Source organism: Camponotus vicinus, unplaced genomic scaffold (assembly GCF_025532165.1).
Source record: "Camponotus vicinus isolate PSW18456_S1 unplaced genomic scaffold, iyCamVici1.0 SCAF_1, whole genome shotgun sequence".
In the NCBI taxonomy this organism is placed as follows: Eukaryota; Metazoa; Arthropoda; class Insecta; order Hymenoptera; family Formicidae; genus Camponotus; species Camponotus vicinus.
This window is the reverse complement of record NW_028141945.1, coordinates 4,477,494-4,505,176: the sequence shown is the minus strand read 5'-3', so window position 1 is coordinate 4,505,176 and position 27,683 is coordinate 4,477,494. Positions and strand designations below refer to the sequence as shown.

At 30.9% G+C, this 27,683-nt stretch overlaps 2 protein-coding genes and 1 long non-coding RNA gene across 9 annotated transcripts in view; 2 read left to right on the top strand and 1 right to left on the bottom strand.

Annotated features, from left to right (window-relative positions):
* Kdm3 (Lysine demethylase 3) overlaps positions 1-27,683 on the bottom strand; it is a 334,026-nt gene that overhangs the window by 259,840 nt on the left and 46,503 nt on the right. For all 6 annotated transcript variants that reach the window (XM_083094679.1, XM_083094698.1, XM_083094689.1 and 3 more), the window contains exon 2: positions 9,752-10,003. In XM_083094679.1, the coding sequence (XP_082950805.1) occupies positions 9,752-10,003 (252 nt within the window). The remainder of the gene's footprint in view (positions 1-9,751; positions 10,004-27,683) is intronic.
* Positions 449-5,960, top strand: LOC145968977 (uncharacterized). 2 transcript variants are annotated; one of them, XR_014437933.1, is made up of 5 exons: positions 510-569; positions 933-1,014; positions 2,535-5,485; positions 5,569-5,687; positions 5,896-5,960. It is a non-coding gene; the product is annotated as an uncharacterized LOC145968977 (long non-coding RNA). The 2 variants fall into 2 exon arrangements; XR_014437932.1 differs by lacking the exon at positions 2,535-5,485 and having other exon boundaries at positions 449-569.
* LOC145968957 (uncharacterized) lies at positions 6,175-8,523 on the top strand. Its single transcript, XM_083094843.1, has 9 exons — positions 6,175-6,205; positions 6,300-6,390; positions 6,465-6,650; positions 6,732-6,905; positions 6,982-7,120; positions 7,196-7,269; positions 7,352-7,456; positions 7,554-7,894; positions 8,174-8,523. The coding sequence occupies exons 3-9, from the start codon at positions 6,522-6,524 to the stop codon at positions 8,202-8,204; spliced, it is 993 nt and encodes a 330-aa protein (XP_082950969.1). The 5' UTR covers positions 6,175-6,205; positions 6,300-6,390; positions 6,465-6,521; the 3' UTR covers positions 8,205-8,523.

Sequence of the window (27,683 nt, the reverse complement as noted above, 5' to 3'; positions counted from 1 at the left end):
ATTGAGTGAATTATTCACTTCGAATCGAGTGACACATTCACTTTACGTTCAGAGTTAAGCAGTTCACTTTTGTGAAAAGTGAATGTTCACTAATTACGAGTGGCAGTATTTTCACTATCATTTGGAGTGAATATTCACTCGTTTGGAGTTAGATTTCACTCTAAGAAATTTAGAGAGTACTCTCTAAATTTCTTAGAGTGAAAATGCACTCGAAAAATTGAGTGACAGGTCGAGTCACTCTAGTTAGAGTGATTTTTCACTCATAGGAGTGAATTCTTCTCACTTTTTGTTGTAGAGTGAAAAATTCACTCTGTAAAGTAGAGAAAATATGTATACTCTATTTTGTAGAGTGAATATTTTCACTCTATGTAGTATAGAGTGAAAATTTTTATTCGTCAAGAGTGAATGACGCGCATGTGAACCGCGCATGGCGCGCATGAGTCCGCCATGCGCGCCATTAGCAATACTGTCGTATTGTCTCGCGACGTTACCACGTGTGCTATTACGTTCCTTAGATTACAATTTCTTAGATTACAATTTTCACAGAAATGCCAACGTATCTTCCTGAGGTAAGTGTCTATAAGAATTTATGTAGTTAATTTATCGATATGTATAAATTATATAAGTTCAACGTATAGCATGTCATAAAGAATGATTAGTTTATAGGTTAGTTATAGGTTAATTAGATTGTATTTCTTACTAAACTAAGTTATGTACAAGAAAATGATATATAAATCGAGATCTCACAGCATGTGCTTCGCCGTACATGTAGTTTTGTTACATTCGGCTTGTATATCGATAAACAAATAGCTATAATGAAAAATAATCTAATGACTTGTAGCTTGCTAAATCGACAAATACATACCACGCGCTGTGAGATCTCGATTATAATCGTTTATTAAAATAATAATAAATAAATTATCCTTTGTTAGGAGACTCTAAACAGTACGGAACAATTGAAACACTTTCTCATACAGAATGGAATTTCGGAAGACGCCGTCAACATCTTAAAAGGTAAGATTTGATTCAATTTGTAAAAAAAGACAACATTTACACACATACCATTAATTCTTAAAGCATTAAAAAGTACATTAAAAAAATAAAAGTTTTCTGTATACTAAAAATATATTTTGGAAATTAAATTATATAAGGAAAAAATTTATTCTTCGAGCAATATTTACAGAGTCCAGTCTTATAATATATAATATTGTGTAAATTATTTTAGCTTTTAATGTCATTTTATTATCATAGTAATTTAAAATAGTTCCACTTGAAAAACACACGGATTTTAATATGATGTAACTATAAATATATATTATAATATTTAATGACAATTTCATCGGTTCAATATTAAATTTAATAAATAAATAAATATTTTTGGAAATTATAATAAATATATATTGCTCACATCCACACAAAGAGATTAGAATATGATTCGTCAGAATAATTTATAATTAATATATTTATTATACACACAATTACATACTAACGTTATACTCTCTAAATTTCTTAGAGTGAAATCTAACTCCAAGCGAGTGAATATTCACTCCAAGTGATAGTGAAAATACTGCCACTCGTAATTAGTGAACATTCACTTTTCACAAAAGTGAACTGTTTAACTCTGAATGTAAAGTGAATGTGTCACTCGGTTCGAAGTGAATAATTCACTCAATCAGAGTGGAGTCATCACTTTCGTCAAGTTATTTTTCACTCAATTACGAGTGAACAGATTCACTCTCAGGAAGTGAGATTCTAAGCCGTCTTTCACTAATAATAAGATAACACGTTACGTATATGACGTGAAGCTTCAATTAGTTGAAATGAGAAGCAATCATTGCTTTTTACTTGAATTAATCGAAGCTGAACATCGCACACAGCATGTTATCTCATTATCGGTGTAAAAGCCGATTAACCTCTTTTTTTCTTGTCACAGCTATATAAATATATTTAACGTTACACACAAAAAAATATGTTTACACTCGTTCGAAATATGTTAAAATAAAAAGATATATTCCTAAGAAGTTACTTTAATATGTCTTGTATACCAAGTACACGTGCAACGAGTTGGTAACGTTGCGAGACAACGATACGACAGTGTTGCTAATGGCGGACTCATGCGCGTTTCACATGCGCTTTACTCACTCTTTATGAGTAAAAATTTTCACTCTATATAGAGTGAAAATGCTACATAGAGTGAAAATATTCACTCTACAAAATAGAGTATACATATTTACTCTATTTTGCAGAGTGAATTTTTTACTCTACAACAAAAAGTGAGAAGAATTCACTCCTATGAGTGAAAAATCACTCTAACTAGAGTGACTTGACCAGTCACTCAATTTTTCGAGTGCATTTTCACTCTAAGAAATTTAGAGAGTACTAACGTTATATAGTTCTGACGAATTATATTCTAATCTCTTTGTGTAGATGTGAGCTATATATATTTATTAAATTAAATATTGAAACACAGCTACAGCTACAATTTTTCAGTTTGATTTGTATTTTCTCATGTACTATTTTTATATGTATTACAGATACCCGAGAATAGATTAAAGTTAAAAAGTGATTAGTTTTTGTGTACATTTACATATCTTTATTTCTGTTTGTTTTACTTTTAAATTTAATAAAAAATTTAATTTCAATTTAATAAAAAATTTTACAAGATAACTTTAAATATTATAAAAAATGACTTTATTTAAATGTTTCAAATGTAAAATGTTATTACCTACAGTTAGACAATATTCTTTGCATTTCCGTCGTCATCATGCTATAATGGTTAGCAGATCTTATTCATCAGGGTTTTATTGCAAACAAGATACTTGTGATAAACATTTTTTAAGATTCGATTCTTTAATTCGCCATATTAAAAAATGGCATGTCTCTGATGAGATATGCGATTCAGATATCCATTCAATGAATTCTGATAATTATAATATTTCCGAAAAAATCGAAATACATTCAAAAGAAGAAATACATGAATTTTGTGAAAATAAAGACAATATTAATTTTCAAGACAGTATTAATTTTCAAGAGTCAAAAGAATTTGATATTTCTAAGAGTGCACAAAAATTTATAGCAAACTTGAGAATGTTATCCAATTTCACTGGTACGGCTATAACTGCTATAACTAATGCAACACAGTGTTTAGTTTCAGATGTTACAGATTTTATTCGCGAGGAAATGCATAATTTTTGTAAAAAACAGAATATAAACATAGAGTCTCCTGATGTTCAGGAATTATTAAATAAATTAAATTTTGATAATTTATTTGAAAAAATGGATACCTTACAAGCTCAAATAAAAGCAGTCAAGAATATTTATCATTATATAGATTCAGTCGAAATACCTCTTGGATTCAGACTGCAGCAATATTTTGATAGAAAAGAACAAATGTGGAGACAAAAAAAAATTTATGAAACTTTTCAGTATGTCCCAATTATAGAAACATTGAAATTAATAATGTCTCACTCGTCAATGCGGAATTATGTTTGTGTTGAACAAAACAGTTCAGATAATTTACTTGTAACTTTTAGAGATGGAATAAGTTATAAACAACATCCATTTTTTCAACGTTATCCAGATGCATTAAGGATTCAACTATATTATGATGATGTAGTTGTTAATAATCCATTGGGCTCTAAAGTTCATCCTCACAAAATTGGAGCTTTTTATTTTGTAATTCAAAATTTGCCTCAATATATTAACTCTTCTTTAGGAGGAATTCATATTCTTAGTTTGTGTCATACTGCTGACATACAAAAATATGGCATGAAAGCTATATTTAAACCATTTTTGCTGGATCTAAGTAAACTTGAAAGTGACAATGGTGTAAATGTTATATATAATGGGACACATTTTATATTAAGAGCAAGTATTGCTGCAGTTTGTGCTGATGGATTGGCCGCTCATCAGTTATTGGGATTTTTAAGTCCATCTGCTAAATATTTTTGTAGACTCTGCATGATCAATAGAGATGATTTCAAGAATAATAGAAATTTAAAAGTTGTTTCTTTACGTACAAAACAACTACATAACAAACAATTAAAAGAAATAAATACTCAACGAACATTAAAAGAAATTGAACATTCTAAAACAAAGTCTGGTATTTTAGAAGATAGTGCATTACATTCTTCTCGCTTTTTTCATTGTACAAATAATTTAGTCTTTGATCCTATGCACGATATTTTAGAAGGTATCGCACCAATGGAATTAAAATTGGTTTTACATCATTATAATACCTGTGGCGATTATAATTTTAACATAGATTTGTTTAACAACAGAATAAATTTATTTCAATATGGTTTACCAGAAAATAAAAATAAACCTTCCGCAAATTTTTCTTCGGCTTCTATTAGATATCAAAGAGATTACAAACTTTCACAAACTGCTGTACAAACATGGTGTTTATTAAAAGTTTTTCCTTTTTTGGTTTCAGACTTAATACCTGAAAATGATAAATATCTATCGTTAATTTTAATATTGAATAGAATAAACGAAATAGTATTCGCTCCAAAATTAAGACACTCTATTTTACCATATTTATCAGAATTAATCGAAGAACACAATTGTTTATTCCGAGAATTATTTCCAGCTATAAGTCCAATTAATAAGCATCATCATTTAACTCACTACCCTCAGTGTATATCTTTTTCTGGTCCTTTACGTTGGTTAAATTGTTTACGATTTGAAGCGAAACATAATGTTTTAAAAAAATATGGATCTATTGTATGTAATTTTAAAAATATTACAAAAACCTTAAGTAATTATTGTCAGTTATCTCAGTGCGCAGTTTGGGGTACTAATGAAGAACCAAGAATCAAATTAAAATATGTTAACGGATCAAAAGTTTATGTTGAAAATACTTATTGCTGGCAGCAATTATATCACATGAAATATCAGAGTAAAGACAAAATTATTAAAGTTGATAAAGCAGAGGTTTACAGTATAGAATATCGAAAAGGTTTGTTTGTTGCTCTTGACAGTGGAGTACAAAAAAATAGTGAAATTACATTTGGTTGTATTCAAGAATTAATAATACTAAAAGACAATGAACTGTGGTTATGGTGTGAAGAATGGCAGTATCTTGGTTATAATGAATCATTAAATGCTTATCTTGTGCATCCTAAGTTAGATTCATTTAGATTTATAAACACTGATGAGTTATGTGATCTAAAACCATTTGCATTATGGACTGATTTTAAGACTAATTTATCTTACATTGTTCTTCATCATATATTATTATAAAAATACTTTATAACTATATCTTGTATATAATCATTGTATATAATCACAAATTTTTTATTTTTTATTCATATATTTATGTATATTAAAATTTTAATTCATCCATCTAAATATCTTGTACATATATACATTTGCTTTTTATTTAATCTACACACTGTAAAAGCTTAATATAAAATTATATTATAAATGATATGGGAGATATCAAAATACAAAGATATGGACATCATAAAGACATCAGAATATAGTTAGTACATGTCCGTTGTATTTATTATTACAAAATTTCTAACTTTTTAAATACATTTCTTTAAGTTAAATTCTATATTTTAGATGAAGGAGTTGACGGTTACGCCTTCATGGAATTAACTGAAATTGACTTGAAAGAACTTAAAATTAAGATTGGCCCAAGGAAAAGAATATTAAATTTAATTAATGCTTGCCATAATGTGGTAAGAGCAAAGATTATTCTTATATACCTTACACACACACACACACACACACACACACATTTAGTACAAGTTATTAATCATACATATGAATGAAAGTCTTCACAGGAAATTTTACTTGATGAAGTAAATTTAGTGCAATTAAATACGCAGAACCAAATATTTAACAATGAAAACGTACAAAATAAAGAAAATATTTTATCTACAACAGAAAATTCGTCTAGTCCAAAATGCCAAAAAGCATTAGTTCCTTTTGAGAATAAAAGCAAGGAGATAAAAAATTGATATTAAAAATATAAACATTTAATATTTTTATTTAATATTTCTATGACATATAATTGTTGTTTATAAATACATCGAGATTTTGATATTAGATCCTGGATTAAAGAAAACGAAAAAGAATCTAAAAGAAATCCATCACTTATCAATATTTTAGATTCAGGTATTATTCACCTTACTAATAGACAAGAACTTATAAGAATTTGTTGTGCGGGTTTAATACAACTTAACAATAACAATTTGTAAGTAATAATATTTTGTTATTGATTTATAGTATAAACAATATTTACGTAATATTATATATAGATATGATTATATTTATTTTTCTTGTTAAAGATATCCATCACACGAATTAAAAATCGAATTAGCGAGGCAAATTATTACACAGTTTCCTAAACTTCGATCAACTCTTTCTGAAAACGGCTACGTAAGAAGACTTTTTATATATTTTAAAATTGAAATATACATAAACCTATTTTTTCTATTTTATGTTGGTTTTAGGAACATTTTTATGATAATAAAACAAATCAGGGTTTTATAGAGTATCGTTTAAAAACCATGAGAAAACATTTAAGTCCATCTAAAAAAAGAAAAGCTATTTCTAAAGAATTAAAAATAAAAAAATCAAGAATATTAAAAGATATAAAACAAGAAAAATATTTGGAAGAAGATATATTTACATTAAAGGTAAATATTATTTGATAATATAATTATATACAATTAGGATAATGAAATAGTGTGTTAGATCAATAATTATCACTATCATAGGTTGCTGAGCTTGCTTTAAAAATGCCGAATGAAACAAATAAAGATGATATATTTCGACTGAGCGATGAAACGAGATGTAATCGCCAAAAACAAATAAAAGAATCTGATCAAGAACTAACATTGAGTGACATTTTAAAAATGTACCCACGTTTTAAGGATTATAAAGGCGAATTGGTTGGAAACAGTTTTATTTATCTTTTTTAAGTCTTTAATATATAAATGTTGTCCTTATTATTAATGTTTTTTATAGATTCACAGAGAATTTCTAGCTGAATTTCCAGATAATGATAAGTTTTTGGCACAATTTACTACTTTCTACGTGCCGAGAATTTTACAATATTGTTCCCTGAACGCACCATATTTACTACTACATGTTAATGATATTGAAGGTAATAAAATAAATCAGATAATCTACAAGATTTCTCTGAGTATATATCTTAATAATCATTACTTTATTTTTACAGATAATATGAAAGCTTTAATTTTATTACCGCATTTATTGCCGTCTCCTAATTATACCAAAAGTAAAAAGAAAAATGTAAATAATATATAAATATGTATAATTATTTATTCTAATAAAAAATATATTTTAATATAAAGTTTTTATACATATATTTTAGGACACAGAGATAACATCAACGAAGAAGAAAAGACACTCAGTGGAATATTCAACTTTATGCTCAAGATTAACAATCCCACATAAAAGTTTACTCATATTTAAAAATGTATGTATCTCTCTTCTAATTAAAAGCATCATTTTACTCAGCATTTTTATTCAATAAACATGGATAAATATTAATTAATTAATATTTATACTTTTAGGCACAAGATGATTTATTTTTAAATGAATGCTCGCAAAATAATAAAAATAAAAATGTGCAACCTTATTTAATATGTAGTAAGACTAGTGAGGAAAGAAAAGGAATATATTATATTAAGGCAGATGATCATTTAATCGAAATTGGAAGCAATGGCTTGCAAGCTTTTGATATTTTATTGAAACTGCATTATTGTTTTGATGTACATTTTTCTGCAGATTTGATTAATTTTTATAATTTTATCACTGGTTGCATACTACAGTTAATACAACCCAAAGCATGTTGTGTAGCATTTGATGTTACTCTCAAAAATTTATCTACAAACAAAAGCATTCATTTACATGAGTAAGTATATACATATAATATATATAGAGAGATAAATATATTAGAGATTTTCGGTTATTTTAATTTACTTAATACTAACAAAAAATGTATATGCGTTCAATTAAAGTATGTGCTATTGTTATCCATTTGTGCCACTTCAGCTTTTTTCTCTTTAGCGTTTGTAAAATTATTCACTTTAATTTTAAAATAAATTTATAAGAAATGTGATAAATTTTTGCAAGCCTCTATATACGAGTTAAATATTTTATTTGAGAAATAATAAATTAATTATTTTTTCAGATCATCCGATTATGATGATGAAGAAATTTAAAATATACTTAAATTTTTAACTCCCATGTGATTAAATTTCATATAATTTTTATTTTCATGTAAGAAATTTAAAATATACTTAAATTTAACTCCCATGTGATTAGATTTCATATAATTTTTATTTTTATGTAAGAAATCTATATTTTGTGATTCAGATTTATTTTATATAATTTTTATTTTCATATAAGAAATCTATATTTTGTGATTCAGATTTATATTTAATATATATTTAATAACTAAAATATATTTAGTATAATAACTATAATAGAATATTTCGATACTATGATAATATACTAACAATACTCATAATTTTATATGTTAATATATATAATCTTATACATAATTGATAATATAAATATTTGTTCTCTTATAACTTGTGTTATTTTTAACCTATTTCTTATGGTATACTTGCCTTTTAACATAAAAATATTATTTTAGTTCCAGCTTCTGATTTCTTGTTGCAGTTATTTTGATTATCAATGTTAGAAGCAAGAAAATAGATACTTCAAATTACGAAATATATTGAAAGATAATGTTCATAAAATGATGCTTGCGATCAGAGAGATTGGTATAGTATATTTCGAAAACTTTTGCTTTAATAATGAATAGCCATAAAATTAATATGACATCTAGTTTATTTTTTTAAATGTCATTTTGTCATGTTAAATTTACAATTTTATTTATTTTTTATAGCAAAAAATTTTTCGTAAGATTGTAAACATGTTTCTTTTTGCGTGTAACGTTAAATACATTTATATGACTGTGACAAGAAAAAAGGAGACTTAATCGGCTTTTACACAGATAGCATGCTACGTGCGATGTGCAGCTTCTATTAGTTCAAATAAAAAGCAATGATTGCTTCTCATTTCAACTAATCGAAGCTTTACGTCATATACGTAACATGTTATCTTATTATTAGAAAACGGAAAGAAGAATGAAAGACGGCTAGAATCTCACTTCCTAAGAGTGAATCTGTTCACTCGTAATTGAGTGAAAAATAACTTGACGAAAGTGATGATTCCACTCTCGATCGAGTGAATTATTCACTTCGAACCGAGTGACACATTCACTTTAGGTTCAGAGTTAAACAGTTCACTTTTGTGAAAAGTGAATGTTCACTAATTACGAGTGGCAGTATTTTCACTATCACTTGGAGTGAATATTCACTCGTTTGGAGTTAGATTTCACTCTAAGAAATTTAGAGAGTAAATGAAATTAAAAAGTTCTTGTAAAAAATATTTTCATGTGAATGAAAAAAAAAACTTTAAACAATGAATATAAATATTCATATACGCTAGATTTTTTATTTTTTTTATTTTTGAATAATTTCTGATAGCTCTAATGATGAGTTTAGTAGAAATTTGGTAAAACATGATTATTTTTTTTTCATTCAAGCTATTATAATATACCTTCTTATCTAATTTAGTAAGATAATAAAATAAGTTAAATTGTAAAGACCACTTTATAATTTTTGCAATATCTCGATATTTTTGTTACAGAAGGATAAAGTTTTAAAATCCATAAGTACAATAATTAATTTGTACTCACAAGAGCTGGCCAGGCAACGGTGTCGGCGACTGCCGTGGCGCCTCTGAGCGGTTTCCCGTTAATGCGGTGCTGATGGTGGTTATTGTTCGCGTGATTGTGATGATCGATGGGGATGAGACTGGCGTGTCTGGGGTCAGGTCGTTCGGCCCAATAGAGACCTCGTTCAATGAGAAAGAAGGAGAACACGGCATCCCTGTGAGGCGACAGCCACTCCCTCCTTTGCCACTCTACGTCGTCGTATTCTACGAGGATCTGCAAACATAGATCAAGGACATGTAGTATATATGTACAATATACAATGTAAGGAGAGCGATTCGAATTTAAATTAAAATAATAAAAAAATTATTTCAAAAACGAAAAATTTGTTTGTCAACTTTTAATAAAAATTAGTTAACCAAAAATACAAAGATTGATAATATATCTTTAAAGTGAATTATAATATTAATTTTTAATTATAATAATAATACTTTATAATTGTTACAATTATACTATAATATATGCAGAGCTATTTTTCTAAAAAATCAAAAAAATTCGCAAATAATCTTTTCGATTAGACGGCAATAGAGTCCTCTATTATTACCGTTTTTTAAACTCGTAATATAACAATGTATTCCCATCCGAGGCTTTCGAAACAGCAAGTATTATATACGAGATATAAAATCTGTGTAGACTCTATTTCCATGCTGGAATCGCGAGGGATTAAGGATTAAATTGCTCTCAATAATGAGCGGTTATCATGCGAACTAGGCGAGATCCCTTCAGTTATGCACGTAACAATCATCCGGTTAATTATCAATGTCTATTATCGTGATATTCATGCGTGTTAATGTGTTATCGAGTTTCTCGTTGACTGGAGTTCTTCGATCCTCCAGGAATGCATACAACGAATTGGCGTGTCGATGAAGAGATTGTCTCGAATTTGCCACATATATTTATATAGAGAGAATAAGATATACACGGGACGAGCGCAATTAATATGTATTATTCATAACCTCTGGCTTGAAGCAGAAAGTGCAGGCTGCGCTAGGATAACAAAGGGTCAGAAGACGAGATATAGTAGGATACGCACGCTCGGTTTGCTCTCAGGCTTTGTCAACGCGACCGGATTCAATACGGAAAGCGCGTTGAATTGAATCACGGATGGTCATTCTGTGATTCGTAGTTTCTACGAAAACGTATGTCCTATTTTATCCCAAACCTAAATAAACGTTTGTTACTTATAATTTTCTTACTTAAAATTTGTAACAGAATAATTTTATTCTCTATAATAATCTTAATTTTATTCCTTAAATATATTTATTCAATATTTACTCCTCTTAAATATATTTAAGAAATAAAATTAGGATTAATATAGAAAATAAAATTACTTTTTAAAAAATAAAGTTTATTCGAAAATTAAAAAATCTAATCAAAAGACAAAATCTTGTTATCTTATTGTAAGAATTTCTGTAAAGTTTAATTTGTGCAGAAATTTATTACTTTAAATTAAATGAAAATGTCATGATATATTTTTATGAACACAAGAAAAAGAAAGAATAAGAAAAATCTGTTTGTTTGTACAAGATCAATGCAGAAAGATGTGCGTGCAATATATTTATAAGATGACATTGCACAACTAAATCTCCATCTTTAAGTTGGAATATTCTGCGATATGCCACCCTCTCATTTGTCCGGTCACACCGGGGTCATCGTAATCGTAAGGGAAGCGCGTGACTCGATGCGGTCACGGTGTGTCAGCCAATTAATTTATAAATCAGCATTTACGAGCGGAGCGAGCTAGAAATCACCGCGCCGTGACTGGAGATACGTGATTCAAAGTGTCTGGCCAATATCATATATTATTTGCAATTGTTCTGGTTGTAGAAAGCATATCATGTAACGATTCAATTCCATTTCTTAAGGCACAAAACAATAAGAAAGTGACTTGTATAAATATAAAAACATATATAAATTGTATCATTAAAACAAAAGCATTTCAAAAATACATAGAAAAATATTCTTTTAATATCAGAAATAATAATTTTATTTACCAAAAAAAAACAATATTTATTTTGTATAATCATTCATTAACACGTATCAATTTTATTCTATTCATAAATCTTCTAATCAATTTATTTTGTTCTTTCTGTAATTAAACAAGATAACGCAATGTATAAATTTGTCTGGCCGTGGAAAATTAATTGATGTTTAAAAATGGTGAGTTGTGGACAAATTCTGTGATTTCGGTACCCCTATATCGTGTCACACGTCGCAATAATAATTCGTGGCTATTATTAATCGAACAAGCAAGAACCCTGAGATGAGATACAGGCGGTTCGCGCGGTTTCCGGGTATACGAGTGGAGCGTGACGGCGCATAATTGCGAAACGTTAATCGGTTAATTAATAAGTAAATATCTACCGGCGCAACGGCCGTTAATAATTGGTGAGGGACGCGCCGCGACGTGCCTCGTAAACGATATACGAGTGATTAATAATAACGCAATCTCACAAGCACGCCCGCGTTTAATGGCGCTGTGTCGCTGGTACGCAATTTCGATGGGACATTCGGCTGGACTATGTCCGGAATTGTAATCCATTTTCGCAGGAATTTCTTAGATATATTCCCATGTCCCGCATCTGAATTATATAGGATGTCAACGACCGAAACACAAATCTTTTATTAGGTTTATCGATAATTATCAATATTGAGTTACAAAATCACGATAATTAATCATAGCTGATGATAAAAAGATATATTATTTTTAGATCATTATTCTTCATTTATATTGAAAACAATAAATAATTTTAAATAAATTTACTGAAAAAAATAAAAATAAAGAAATGTTCAAAATAATATTAAAGGGCTCCAGTCCTCAAAACCAATTGTAGATTGTTAATGTGTACCATTGTGAAATTTATATCAAAACGTTTATACCAAAATGATATAAACTAATTTGTTATATGCACTAACAATCTATGATTTGTTAAATCAATTTTACTAATTATTAAGAAAAAATTTGCTTAAATGTAACTCACACTAAAACTGACGACCAGAAAAATTCTTATTTTTCATTTATACTTTAGAAATGGCAATCATGAATCTCAGTAATTCGATAACACATTAAATAAATAAAATAAATAAAATAAATGTACAGTTAGTAAGATCTATCAAGATAATTTTCACATCAGCAATATACCTTGTCCCTCAGAGACAATTCGAGCGAATGAAACGATCAGCTTTCGAATAGGACGTATCAGGACGATACGCTAGGTAATCCTAGGACCATTTCAGAATGCAAGGACTATACCAAAATACAAGGACTCATCTCTCGCCCATCACATCCCAGGCGATCCCCGGGGGTAGTGGTGATATTCCCAGTATCGAGGCTGGTTTCAGGGGACGTTTACCAGGTGGCAGTATCTCTCGGAGTAGAGAATCATAATGGCCGCCAAGACCATCATGCTCCGCCTCTTGGTGAACACCAGAGCACCGCCCAGATGGTTTCCTGGGCAACCATCAGGTCGGCCATTTTGCTCACGACCTACCACAATTTTCTCCAACGACCATGGACGAATGGTCTTCTTCTTTACTGATTCCCCCCTTTACGTTCTAAGCGGCATTCCACCCCTCCCTCCCTCGATCCCCTTTCTTGCCCCCACTACCAGACAGCTCCCAGCGTGGTACCGAACCCGCGCTTGTTCCAGACGGAGATTAGGAACTGGGCGACTACGTCCCACTAATCATCGTAGGTCCGACGATGCTCGATAATTAATCATAATAATAATACTATCAGAAAAAAAAGAGATATGCAGTAGAGGGGATTTAAAAATGACTTAAAGATGCTTGAAGCTAAAAAATATATTCTCAATAAAAATATTTAACTCAGTTCATTTTTAATTAAATAAAAAATTTCAAAATTATATTTTTAATTAAGAGATTAGATTAATAGACAAAATTACTATCTTTTCTGGTAAAATTAGCAAAATTCTTCGCGTTCAACACGACTAATGAATAAATAAAAATTTTCTGATAAGATATTATTTGACTAAATTATAGTCGGTTAATTAAATTATTATTTTTTTAATTATTATATTTACGCGAAAGAAATAAGATTTCTCATTATTAATTGCAAGAAGCAAAGAAATGATTGGAAAACAAGTAAAAAATTATTGTTATCAAATTAACTTTCATCATATTTTTTGTATTCGTCATTGTAATATGTTTTTAATTGCTTTAGCAGAATTTATTAGCCAAGAATTTGAAATTTTTTATTTATTGATCATTTTAAAGAAAACACAGACTATGTTTTGACATCTAATATTATATCTTGACCGCAGACGCGCATATGTGTTAAATATAATAATACAAAACGAATTATCATTAGCAATAACCGTCATTTACGATAAAACTAATACACGTAATTGCATATTTTTACTTCGGTTAATTTCTAATAATATCGTTATTATTCAGATGTACTGCATTTAGAAATTTGATCATAATATTAAATTTAGTGTTAAATATAATTACATCATTATTATAATACTTTAATATTATCAATATTATATATAAATTTAAGAAAATATATTATTACTATACACAAAAAAAGATATTTGTAATTTATAGATATATTAATTTTTTTAAATTGTTTTTTATATTTATATTCTATATCTATGTACATATATATGTGTGTGTGTATGTTTAAGGATATATTACGAGAGATAAACGTATATTAATATTATACTACCTCATAAAATCTTTATTAATAAAATAGGATACCTTAGCTGAATTTGTCACAATTTTCTTGAAACGTTTATAGGTCTACGGGGATGACGCGCGCGACCTTGTTCACACCCATCGATTTTTCCATTTTGGCCACGAGTGAGAATGAGATATGCGAACGCGAAACTGTCCAAGCAGAATACAGACGAAAGAGAGAAAGAGCGAGTATCAAATCAATAACCTGTCAAGCGCCGCGTGTGTGCACGTATCAAATACGGTCGACCGGCTTCCTGTTATTTCGCCGATCGCAACAAACATCGGTATGCTAATTCAATATTCGATCCACGAGGGACGCGATGACGTAAGTCGCGTCTCTCTCTCTCTCTCTCTCTCTCTCTCTCTCGTTTCCGCACGCTACCTGCCACATCGCGGAACCCATTTTCCTTCTCACCGCGCGGGAGAACTTGCAGTGGAAACGCCACGCGTTTGTCAGACGCGTCGAAAGAAGCAAACTTTTCTAAAGCTAGCTGTCCCGTCAAGTTCACATACAGTGACTCGCATTAATATTCGGATACTATGATGTGCGAGATATTATTGCTGTTATATTTGCTTACAATAATGTTAACGAGGTAATTGTGGTATCGTGTATTAAAGTGAACATCGTAGTTGGAAAAAACATAAATTTTATTTATTTAATATACATATGTTTGTAAATAACAAAGTATAAGTGAAATAATATACAAATTTCATGTCGCAAAAATATTCGGACACTAAACAAATTACATTAATTTCGTATGAAATATGCTTATTTAAAAAATATTATAGTGAATATTAATACTTTATTGGAAAACTATTTTGTTTAATAACTTCGTGTAATTGCTTTGGCATATTAGAAATAATTTTTTTTTAAATATTCCTGTGTAATACAGTTCCACTCTTCTATTAAACGTTGTTTTAATTCTGGTATTGTTCTTATGGATATTTTTCGAATATTATGATCTAATTGATCCCATAAATTTTCAATACGTCTATTAAGCTGGCACAGCCACTTTAGCACAAACGAATAAAACTTATATATAAATTTAGTGCTCTTTTGTTGCTAATTTGTTGCTCTATTCCCGATTTTGTTGCTCCAGCCGATTCGGAGAAAATAGTGGCTGTGCTAACTATAGATTAAAGTTAGCACAGCCACAAAAAAAAATTTTTTTAAACAAAAAAAACCGATATATTTCTTTAGTTCTAATTTGTTGCTAATTAATTGCTCTATTCCCGATTTTTTTGCACCACGTTTAAGCTTCGAAAACCGCCCCTAAAGTTACCCCATATTAAAAAAGTATTATGAAGTTGAGAATTAATCAGATATCTCGATCGATAACGTTTCTATGATTTTGTTGCTCGTCATTTTTAATGAATCCGATTTTATTGCTCCATGTTTGACTTAAAAAAATCGACCCGAACGAGTGGCTGTGCTAGCTTGCCTACAAGAGTAAAGTATATTAATGCAATTAATTGCTGCTATTATTTCGGTCTTAAAATGTTCCCCTAATTTGTTGCTCTCTAAATATATAATATCGAATTTGTTGCTCAATGTTTGACATAGAAAAATCGACTCGGACGAGTGGCTGTGCTAGCTTGCCTACAAGAGTAAAGTATATTAATGCGATTTACTGCTACTATTATTTCGGTCCTAAAATGTTCCCCTAATTTGTTGCTCTCTAAATATGTAATATCCAATTTGTTGCTCAACGTTTGACTTAAAAAAATCGATCCGAACGAGTGGCTGTGCTAGCTTGCCTACAAGAGTAAAGTATATTAATGCGATTAACTGCTGCTATTATTTCGGTCTTAAAATGTTCCCCTAATTTGTTGCTCTCTAAATATGTCATATCGAATTGGTGCTCAACGTTTGACTTAGAATTTACGATATAATGTTTTGTTAAATAAAATATATTTATTCATTTTTATCGTAAATTTCTAAGTCAAACGTTGAGCAACAAATTCGATATTACATATTTAGAGAGCAACAAATTAGGAGAACATTTTAAGACCGAAATAATAGCAGCAATTAATTGCATTAATATACTTTACTCTTGTAGGCAAGCTAGCACAGCCACTCGTTCGGGTAGATTTTTTTAAGTCAAACATGGAGCAATAAAATCGGATTCATTAAAAATGACGAGCAACAAAATCATTGAAACGTTATCGATCGAGATATCTGATTAATTCTCAACTTCATAATACTTTTTTAATACGGGGTAACTTTAGGGGCGGTTTTCGAAGCTTAAACGTGGTGCAAAAAAATCGGGAATAGAGCAACTAATTAGCAACAAATTCGAACTAAAGAAATATATCGATTTTTTTTGTTTAAAAAAATTTTTTTTGTGGCTGTGCTAACTTTAATCTATAGTTAGCACAGCCACTATTTTCTCCGAATCGGCTGGAGCAACAAAATCGGGAATAGAGCAACAAATTAGCAACAAAAGAGCACTAAATTTATATATAAGTTTTATTCGTTTGTGCTAAAGTGGCTGTGCCAGCTTAATAGACGTATTGAAAATTTATGGGATCAATTAGATCATAATATTCGAAAAATATCCATAAGAACAATACCAGAATTAAAACAACGTTTAATAGAAGAGTGGAACTGTATTACACAGGAATATTTAAAAAAAAATTATTTCTAATATGCCAAAGCAATTACACGAAGTTATTAAACAAAATAGTTTTCCAATAAAGTATTAATATTCACTATAATATTTTTTAAATAAGCATATTTCATACGAAATTAATGTAATTTGTTTAGTGTCCGAATATTTTTGCGACATGAAATTTGTATATTATTTCACTTATACTTTGTTATTTACAAACATATGTATATTAAATAAATAAAATTTATGTTTTTTCCAACTACGATGTTCACTTTAATACACGATACCACAATTACCTCGTTAACATTATTGTAAGCAAATATAACAGCAATAATATCTCGCACATCATAGTATCCGAATATTAATGCGAGTCACTGTAGCTTTCGGACAAATTCATACACGCTACTCTCTTCTTTCTATTGATCATCCGTAACGAATCGCATCGAATAAATAAATTTCCTTACTGAATTATTTTTTCATGATATACTATTAAATTCATTTTCATCTCTTCAATAAGACCCTTGTAAGTTTGTTATATTTCTAGATATATATAATCAATTCGAATTTTATGCTTTTGTACATTAACACGAATAGAAAACGATTCTATTTTATCAGCTTTGAATAATTTAGTATCATACATCCATATTATAACATATAACATAATATACGAGAAAGTATTTTTGTATAAGTGTGTAATTTTATTGAGCAATATTATAATTATTCGTAATATCTATAGTAAATTATTTCGCCATATAAATAATTCAATGTCATTACTCTCATCCAATTAAATATTCCAACGTAAATTATTCATTCAATTTTATCATATATCTAATCCTATTTTTTTAAAACTAAAAATAACAAGTAGGTGACCTAAAATGTACCTATATGATTTACTTAATTATATTATGTCACGCAGCTTATATGTAAATATGTAATTATTTAATATCTTCATCCATACTAAAAATAAAATTTCCTGATATTTTTATAAATTTCACTCAAAATAATGATTTTTTTTTATACATGTTATTTTGAATAATTTCGATTTAATATCTACATATACGAAAATCGAAGAGAAAAATCGATAGACTCTTCCCTCATTAGAGGTGGCATTATTTACGTAAGTATAGAATGTTTTCTTTTTTGAATGACCTATTCAGAAAATATAAATAAAATATTTAAATTTATTTTTTCTTCATTTTCCTCCTTTTTTGTTTTGAAAATCCTCTCGTTAATTATTCCAAGTCTATTCTTGCGTTTTCTGCGGTCTTATCGTTAACTACTAAATTGGAGGACATGTCAGTCAAAAAACTCACTAGCTGTCCACTTTGTCGGCTCTTAATGTTGAGTCATTATGCTACTTCCTTCGCACGTAAGCCGACGATACGAATAGTCAACAACTATGATGACGTCATGAGCACAATTTTAAAAAATCGCATTTTCAACAGAAAAAGATCGCAGAAACGAACAATTTGTTTTGCAAAAAAATTGTAGATAATTGTATACGACGAAAAAAATGACCTAAATTGATGCAATTAGGAAGAAAGTTAAAACAGTTAAATGTGTTTAGCAAAATAACATTATATTATATGTAACATTTTAAGACAAAATGTTGATTATTGCAAACACTTGTAATTAAAAGACTACAGATTTTACAGTTAGCATACCTACTGAAAATGAATTGAACCATTTGTTGTCAATAAAAAGGTTACGAGTTTGTCAATGTAAATGACGCATTCCGACATCCAATACTCTTCTATGCGCGATTTTACGAATAAATTCGTGCAAATCAAACACGATGACTTATGTTTTAAATTATCATGGAAGAGATTGAGCAATTTTTAGCAACAATATTCATCACGTTACATTACTCAAATATCAAGGGTATAACAGACATTTCAATCAATTCGTTTCGAGTAGTAATGAAAATAATTCGATCAACGTGCATAGACAGTAAAACGCCGCGTAAGGTTATTAAAACGAACGACAGACTTTTATTCGGTTAAAATAACATGTACCCCTACACTCGAGTGAGAGTTGAATCAACAAGTGGAACAAAAATTTTTCCAACATGCGTGAAACGATGTAATTATACCTTGTTCTGCAAGTAAACACACTCAGTGTTGACGAGCGTGAAACATTTAGTATAATTTCGACAAAAAAATGACGGAAAATAACAAAGGCATTATATTAAAATATACAAACAAGCACTTGATATATCTCGCAGTTATCTATTTAAACCAACCAAGTGTCAACATATTCCGATATTCTCTTAATAAAAATAATTCGATTAACGTGCCAAACGATCAAAATAAATATAGTTATTAATTTATAATTGAATAATAATAGAATACTGAATGATAATAGGATCTATTATAGATTGTAATATTAATTCCAAAATAATTCTAAAACTCCATATCATATTAACTTCTTACTAAAAGACTAAAATTACAATAAGAAATTTTTCAAATCATAATAAAAATGAATAAAATTTAAAAAGGTTTATCTCATTTAATCTAAAAAAAAAAATATCAAAATCAACAGTTTCTGTGAATCATATGATTTAATTTGATCGATCTCTGTATCTTACGTTTTCTTCTTTCTTCATATAATAAATAGGGATTTTTTTGCAATCTCCATGTCGCGCGCGTTGAAACGATGCAGCCGTTGCATCACGAATGCAAAGAGGTGGCCAGAGTTCGCGGGAGTCCACGTTCTCGGCAATTCGCGTCCGAGGCTCTTTTCTCATTTTATCCAGCCGACACTGACAGTTATTCAGCAGTGCCCATGTGGAACCGTTACCGTCCCGAATCTCTCGCTGCGTCATTAGTTTTGCTCTTATTCATTCCGCGCGCAACCAAGTAGAAATTCTTGAATGCACGATTGGACGCACGATTGGAGTGGCATTTTTGAGCAGCTATATTGAATTTAACGTTGGGAAATATATTAAAAGTGGAAATTTTTATCAATTTATTTTGCAACTATTCCTAATATGGAAATATAACGACATATTAATGATGTCGAATTAAATTAGAAAATGTGCGTTCTTTAAATAGATATGTAAAATTTATAAGTTAAATATAAAAATTATCCCATCGATTTTATATTATTCTTTAAAATGCTTGAAATATTTTTTTGACGTTTCAGTAAATAACACACATTTAGGATCATATTTCCGCGTCTATTACAGGTCGGTATCTACTATAATAAACCGATTTCGCAATAATCGAGGTATATTTATTGCCATTCGGACATACATACATAGGATATATCGCCGACAACGTCGATTATAATTTACGGAGCAGAACGCAACTGCGCACATCAAAACGATGATAACAGAAGAATGCTTTCAGCGAGGTACATATACGTTGGGTTATTTACACAAAAATCTCCGTCATTTTACCAGGAACAAAGGCCGCGCTCGTTCTATGCGAGCCCCAAAATGGAGTCTCGGCGACGCAGAGCGAAGATATATCTCGCCGCGCGGTGAGATCTCGTTTTCGTTGGGAAAAAAAGGAAAGAATGAAAATAGAGACAGCGGCCGTATATTTTCTCGGGGAAGAGTAACGCGCGAGAAGACGCACGATCGGATAAAAAGCGCGCGTGCTCTCTCTCTCTCTCTCTCTCGTCGTTGCGTGCTTCATGCGAAACCTACGAGTCGTCACCGTCGTGTCGATGGGACCGCCCGCGCCAAGTGCATCGAGATACACCCGCGCGTGCATTCGACAGGCGCGCACGCCTGCACGAAGCGTGACACACGCACATATACGGGAGGGAAACCGACGAGTACGTTCTTGAAACACAAGCTCTATCTCTCCCCGGAAATTACGAGTGGATGAGAGAGGAAAAGGTCACGTGTGAGCGAAAGAGAGATAGAGAGAGAACGATACACACAGAGGGAGGAAACCAAGTGCGTTTCTTTATGAGAGAATTTTTTTTTCCACTCTGATCCTCCCTCGACATCTCTCTCCTTCTGTATTTCCAGTTTCCTCGCGGTCCTTTACCTTCACGTTCCTTTTCACGTTTGCTAGATATTCTATTTCTTGCGAAGTCCATAAAAAAGTCTGTAATTATTGTATGATTGTTAATGTAAAAAATAATATATCATCTGTTTTAAATAGTCACCATTTTTTTTTGTATTCATTCATCGCACGATGTACTTCAATCGCATTAAACTTCTCATCTTCGATATTTAATCTCACGCACATCGAATGCAACATTTGTCATTTTTGCTTGCTCTCGCTACAGAATAATAAATCCTAACTCTTTCTCTATTTTTTTCCTTCAATTTGTCCCTGTACTTTCTCATACGCACGCCTTTGAAGCAATGCCGCGTACTTTAGCGAAAATATCTAGGCCGCGTGGAGAGAAGCGGTTATGGACTGTACGCGGAGAGTAGTTGCATCGGTGAGTGCAACGCTTGGCGCGTGTGGTTTCGTGAGAGCAAAAGAGAGAGGGGGAGGAGGAGAAAGAGAGAAGGAGAGAGGCGCCGAGAAATGAAGGCAGCGAGGACGAGAACGGCGCGACGCTAGCTAGTGATGGTGACCTCTTTCTGGACCTGCCTGTCAGTAGCAAGTAGTTGCGCGATAAAATGCACGGAGAAGCGAGCACGAGTGCTGCAAAGAACTATTTCTTGCCCCGCTCGCTTTTAGGATTCTCAAGATTGCGCGATGCATTCGTGGGATTTGCAACTGCCGGATGTGATAGTGAAACGGAAAACTATAATGCGATAAACTATTCGTAAAAAAGCTCATTATTTTACCTCGGTGGACCGAAGAAAAATAATGAGCCTAAGATATAACAAATATAAAAATGCATATACGCGCGAGACTATCCTTATAATTTTAATAAACTTTATATTATTTTTTTAATAAATTAGATGTATATATTTTAAAAATTTTTTATACGATAATGAATCATAAAAATACAATATTTATCGCTAAAATAATGGTAACTCTGTTTGGAAATAGCACGGAATTCAATCTTGCTGTGAATATAATATATATGTAGTTTTATGTTTTATATATTACATGACATAGTATATATTATATACATCACCCCCATATCGCAGATAGAAACAAAACCATGGCAGTCACGAAAATAAAAAAAAAATAAAAAAAAAACTTTTTTTGTTTGAGAAAAATATGTAAAAACACATATACCATGTATATTGTTGGTGTTTGTTGCATGTTTTTGTTTTGCGCGATCTCTAGAGATGTTTAAAATGTTGAATTAAATGCTGAATGGAAATCATGCATCATACATGTGAAGTAATTGCTGTTTTGGCAGAATATTTCAATTATTATTACTGAATAATTTACACAGTGTACAAAAATATATACAAAATTATATTAAAATGTATATGTGTGTGTATGTATTAATTATTTCTCTCTTTCCTGAATATTCTATTATATACAACCTACATAAAAAATATAAAATATATGATATTTTTACTAACAAAAAATATAAAAAAAAAATACAACCAAAGAGAAAAACTACATAATTCTCAGCAAATCCAGTCACTCTCGTAACTACGAGACCTGAATGTATTTTTGCAGCACAATGAAACGATTCGTGCAAAATCGCTTTAGATATGAATTCGCATGGAAACAATAGTTCGTCACTCAACGAGACACCCCGCCTCTTTTTACCATTCCATCCTTCCCTTTCGACCATCTCGCGCACGATACCTATCCAAATCAAACTTCTAGTTGTACATATTTCTATGGTGCTTTTCCGCCTGTCAGTACTTCGGTACATCATACGTAACTCTCTGTCATCTCTCACCTGTCACATGCGTACCCATTTTCAGTGCTATTGAGAGCTTTGTTATGCGTTCTTGAATCGGCGTTTACGTTCGTACGGTTCGTGACTCGTTGATGTGAGAGAGAGAGAGAGAGAGAGAGAGAGAGAGAGAGAGAGAGAGAGGGAAGGAGAGGGAGGGAGGGAGGGAGGGAGGGGAGAGAGAGAGAGAGAGAGAGAGAGAGAGAGAGAGAGAGAGAGAGAGAGAGAGAGAGAGCCAATGAGGAAGAATGTAGAGAAAAGGAATAGGTTACATGACAAGGGAAGGGGTGTCCTCTTTTCCGTCCGCGTACGTATGACAGCGTGCTAGTGTGTATGCGGGGATACCACCACCGGAAGTTGGAGGCCACCGCCTGACCTTGCGTCGGTCGGTCGGTTGGTCGGTTTCAACTCTGGCGAGCAGCCCCGTTCAAACACTCGATTACATATCGGGTGTCTCGCGAGTGTCGCGTTGATGCGAGCCAATACTGTGCTCCTTGAATTTATCGGACATGTGATTTCGATTCGTGAATTTACGAAAAATATTTGGGGATTTTAAATTATTGTACTTGTGATGAATAACAAATTTTACGAAAGTGTATCGTCAAAAATGTCAATTATTTAAAATAAATAATATATTAGTAATAAATAACGAGTTCGTAACAATTGTCTTGTATATTAATTATAATTAATTTAGAAATATTTGTAGATATGTGTGTATGTGTGTGTGTAGGTTTTTAATTATATATAATATAAATAAGATTTCTCTCTTCTAGCATTTTGGAAATACATTATCTTTTGTGCATCTTTTATCATTACATTCAGAATTGTCACTAAAGGGATTGAATAAGATATATGCATAATTAAATATTACGATTATTTATCGATTTAAATTATTAGTATTTATATCGCATACGCAATACATATAGGTGATATCTGGTCTGTAAATTCACGAAACATATTGATTTCGCGGAAAAGTATCTTTAGCTCACAGTTAACGAAAATTGAAGTCTTTAATACAGCTGTGCAAGTATTGATCGTCTCGGTATCTGGTATATTTTTCGAACTTTCTGCGTAACATTTCGAGGACGTTTCGAGACTTTCGCACTAGCAACAACCTGTCGCGGTGAATCGAAATATCTGACACGGATTTAAACCGATATGTGGCAAATCCGATGGGGAAGTAGGTCGTCCTACTTGAGAAGATATCGATCGATACAATTTCGATTGGTATATACCTGAACACTCTTATACACGGACAGGCGAAAAGTTGGCCGCTGTATAAGATTGGATGTGGGTGTCTGTGAAGCTGGCACGACAATCTACGAATTATAAAAAAATACTAAGAGTTCTGATAGCACTTTTCATAGTTCTATAGTTCCTGATAAAAATTAAAAAGAGTTCCGCATTCCTTATATTAAAAAATCGAAATCGAAAAAATGTCGTGCTAACTTCGCGAATCTAGCACGACACTCTTTCCTCTAAAGTACCAAAACGCGTTGAATATTATTATTTTTAGCAAGAGTTCCCGATAGTTCTGTTCAAGTTCAGCCTATATATGCAATTTCAGATCGATATTTCAAAAATTAATAATTTTTAAACAATTTTTAAGATTCTCGCCCAGCATGACATTCTCCCTCTAAAGTACTAAACCGCGTTGAAAATTATTATTTCTAATAACAGTTCTCGATAGTTCTGCTATAGTTCAGCCTATATAGGCAAATTTCAGACCGATATTTCAATAATTAATAATTTTTTACGAATTTTTAATGTCCTCGACCAGCACGACACTTAGTAAAAATGTGTCGTGCTGATGATTTTCCGTAGTTTTACCGGCAGTTCTGGACAGTTCTATATAAGTTCTATCTTTTAGAAACATTTTTACGCAGAGTTCCGACCGATTACTATTTTTTAAATAATTTTTTACAATAACCCAGCACGACACTCCCTCTAAAGTACTGAGACACGTTGAATATTATTATTTTTAGCAAGAGTTCCCGATAGTTCTGCTATAGTTCAGCCTATATATGCAATTTTAGGTCGATATTCCAAAAATTAATAATGTTTAAACAATTTTTAAGATTCTCGCCCAGCACGACATTCTCCCTCTAAAGTATTAAACCGCGTTGAAAATTATTATTTCTAATAACAGTTCTCGATAGTTCTGCTATAGTTCAACCTATATATGCAGTTTTAGGCCGATATTTCAATAATTAATAATTTTTAACGAATTTTTAATGTCCTCGACCAGCACGACACTTAGTAAAAATGTGTCGTGCTGATGATTTTTCGTAGTTTTAACGATAGTTCTCGACAGTTCTATAAAAGCTCTATTCTTTGAAAACGTTTTTACGCAGAGTTCCGACCGTTTAATATTTTTTAAACAATTTTTTATTATTATCCAGCACGACACTCTCCCTCTAAAGTACTAAGACGCGTTGAATATTATTATTTTTAGCAAGAGTTCCCGATAGTTCTGCTATAGTTCAGCCTATATATGCAATTTCTGATCGATATTTCAATAATTAATAATTTTTTACGAATTTTTAATGTCCTCGACCAGCACGACATTTAGTAAAAATGTGTCGTGCTGATGATTTTCCGTAGTTCTAACGGCAGTTCTGGACAGTTCTATATAAATTCTATCTTTTAGAAACATTTTTACGCAGAGTTCCGACCGATTACTATTTTTTAAATAATTTTTTACAATAACCTAGCACGACACTCTCCCTCTAAAGTACTGAAACGCGTTGAAAATAATTATTTTTAACAACAGTTCTCGATAGTTCTGCTATAGATCAGCCTATATATGCAATTTTAGGTCGATATTCCAAAAATTAATAATGTTTCAACAATTTTTAAGATTCTCGCCCAGCACGACATTCTCCCTCTAAAGTATTAAACCGCGTTGAAAATTAATATTTCTAATAACAGTTCTCGATAGTTCTGCTATAGTTCAACCTATATATGCAGTTTTAGGTCGATATTCCAAAACTTAATAATTTTTTATGAATTTTTAATGTTCTTAACCAGCACGACACTTAGTGAAAATGTGTCGTGCTGATGATTTTCCGTAGTTTTAACGGCAGTTATCGACAGTTCTATATAAGTTCTATCTTTTAGAAACATTTTTACGCAGAGTTCCGGCCGATTACTATTTCTTAAATAATTTTTTACAATAACCCAGCACGACACTCTCCCTCTAAAGTACTGAGACACGTTGAATATTATTATTTTTAGCAAGAGTTCCCGATAGTTCTGCTATAGTTCAGCCTATATATGCAGTTTTAGGTCGATATTCCAAAAATTAATAATTTTTTATGAATTTTTAATGTTCTTGACCAGCACGAGACTTAGTAAAAATGTGTCGTGCTGATGATTTTCTGTAATTTTAACGGCAGTTCTCGACAGTTCTATAAAAGTTCTATCCTTTAGAAACATTTATACGTAGAGATCCGACCGTTTATTATTTCATAAATAATTTTTTACAATTATATTATTAATTGTTGGAATATCGACCTAAAATTGCATATATAGGCTGAATTATAGCAGAATTATCGAGAACTCTTGCTAAAAATAATCATGTTCAACGCATTTTAATACTTTAGAGGCAGAGTGTCGTGCTGGGTTATTGTAAAAAATTATTTAAAAAATAGTAATCGATCGGACTCCGTGTAAAAATGTTTCTAAAAGGTAGAACTTATATAGAACTATCCAGAACTGCCGTTAAAACTACGGAAAATCATCAGCACGACACATTTTTACTAAGTGTCGTGCTGGTCAAGAACATTAAAAATTCATAAAAAATTATTAATTTTTGGAATATCGACCTAAAACTGCATATATAGGTTGAACTATAGTAGAACTATCGAGAACTGTTATTAGGAATAATAATTTTCAACGCGGTTTAGTACTTTAGAGGGAGAATGCCGTGCTGGGCGAGAATCTTAAAAATTGCTTAAAAATTATTACTTTTTGGAATATCGACCTAAAATTGCATATATAGGCTGAACTATAGCAGAATTATCGAGAACTGTTGTCAAAAATAATTATTTTCAACGCGTTTCAGTACTTTAGAGGGAGAGTGTCGTGCTGGGTTATTGTAAAAAATTATTTTAAAAAATAGTAATCTGTCGGAACTCTGCGTAAAAATGTTTCTAAAAGAGAACTTATGTAGAACTGTCCAGAACTGCCGTTAAAACTACGGAAAATCATCAGCACGACACATTTTCACTAAGTGTCGTGCTGGTTAAGAACATTAAAAGTTCATAAAAAATTATTAATTTTTGGAATATTGACCTAAAACTGCATATATAGGCTGAACTTCAACAAAACTGTCGGGAACTCTTGATAAAAATAATAATATTCAACGTGTCTTAGTACTTTAGAGGGAGAGTGTCGTGCTGGGTTATTGTAAAAAATTATTTAAAAAATAGTAATCGGCCGGAACTCTGCGTAAAAATGTTTCTAAAAGATAGAACTTATATAGAACTGTCGATAACTGCCGTTAAAACTACGGAAAATCATCAGCACGACACATTTTTACTAAGTGTCGTGCTGGTCGAGGACATTAAAAATTCGTAAAAAATTATTAATTATTGAAATATCTATCAGAAATTGCATATATAGGCTGAAATATAGCAGAACTATCGGGAACTCTTGCTAAAAATAATAATATTCAACGCGTCTTAGTACTTTAGAGGGAGAGTGTCGTGCTGGATAATAATAAAAAATTGTTTAAAAAATATTAAACGGTCGGAACTCTGCGTAAAAACGTTTTCAAAGAATAGAACTTTTATAGAACT

Bases quoted from the DNA above. Each gene is read 5' to 3' on its own strand.
- LOC145968957 (XM_083094843.1), top strand. From the start codon at position 6,522: ATGAGAAAACATTTAAGTCCATCTAAAAAAAGAAAAGCTATTTCTAAA. The intron at 6,906-6,981 runs GTTGGAAACAGT...TGTTTTTTATAG, and splicing joins AGGATTATAAAGGCGAATTG to ATTCACAGAGAATTTCTAGC. The intron at 7,270-7,351 runs GTAAATAATATA...CATATATTTTAG, and splicing joins CCAAAAGTAAAAAGAAAAAT to GACACAGAGATAACATCAAC.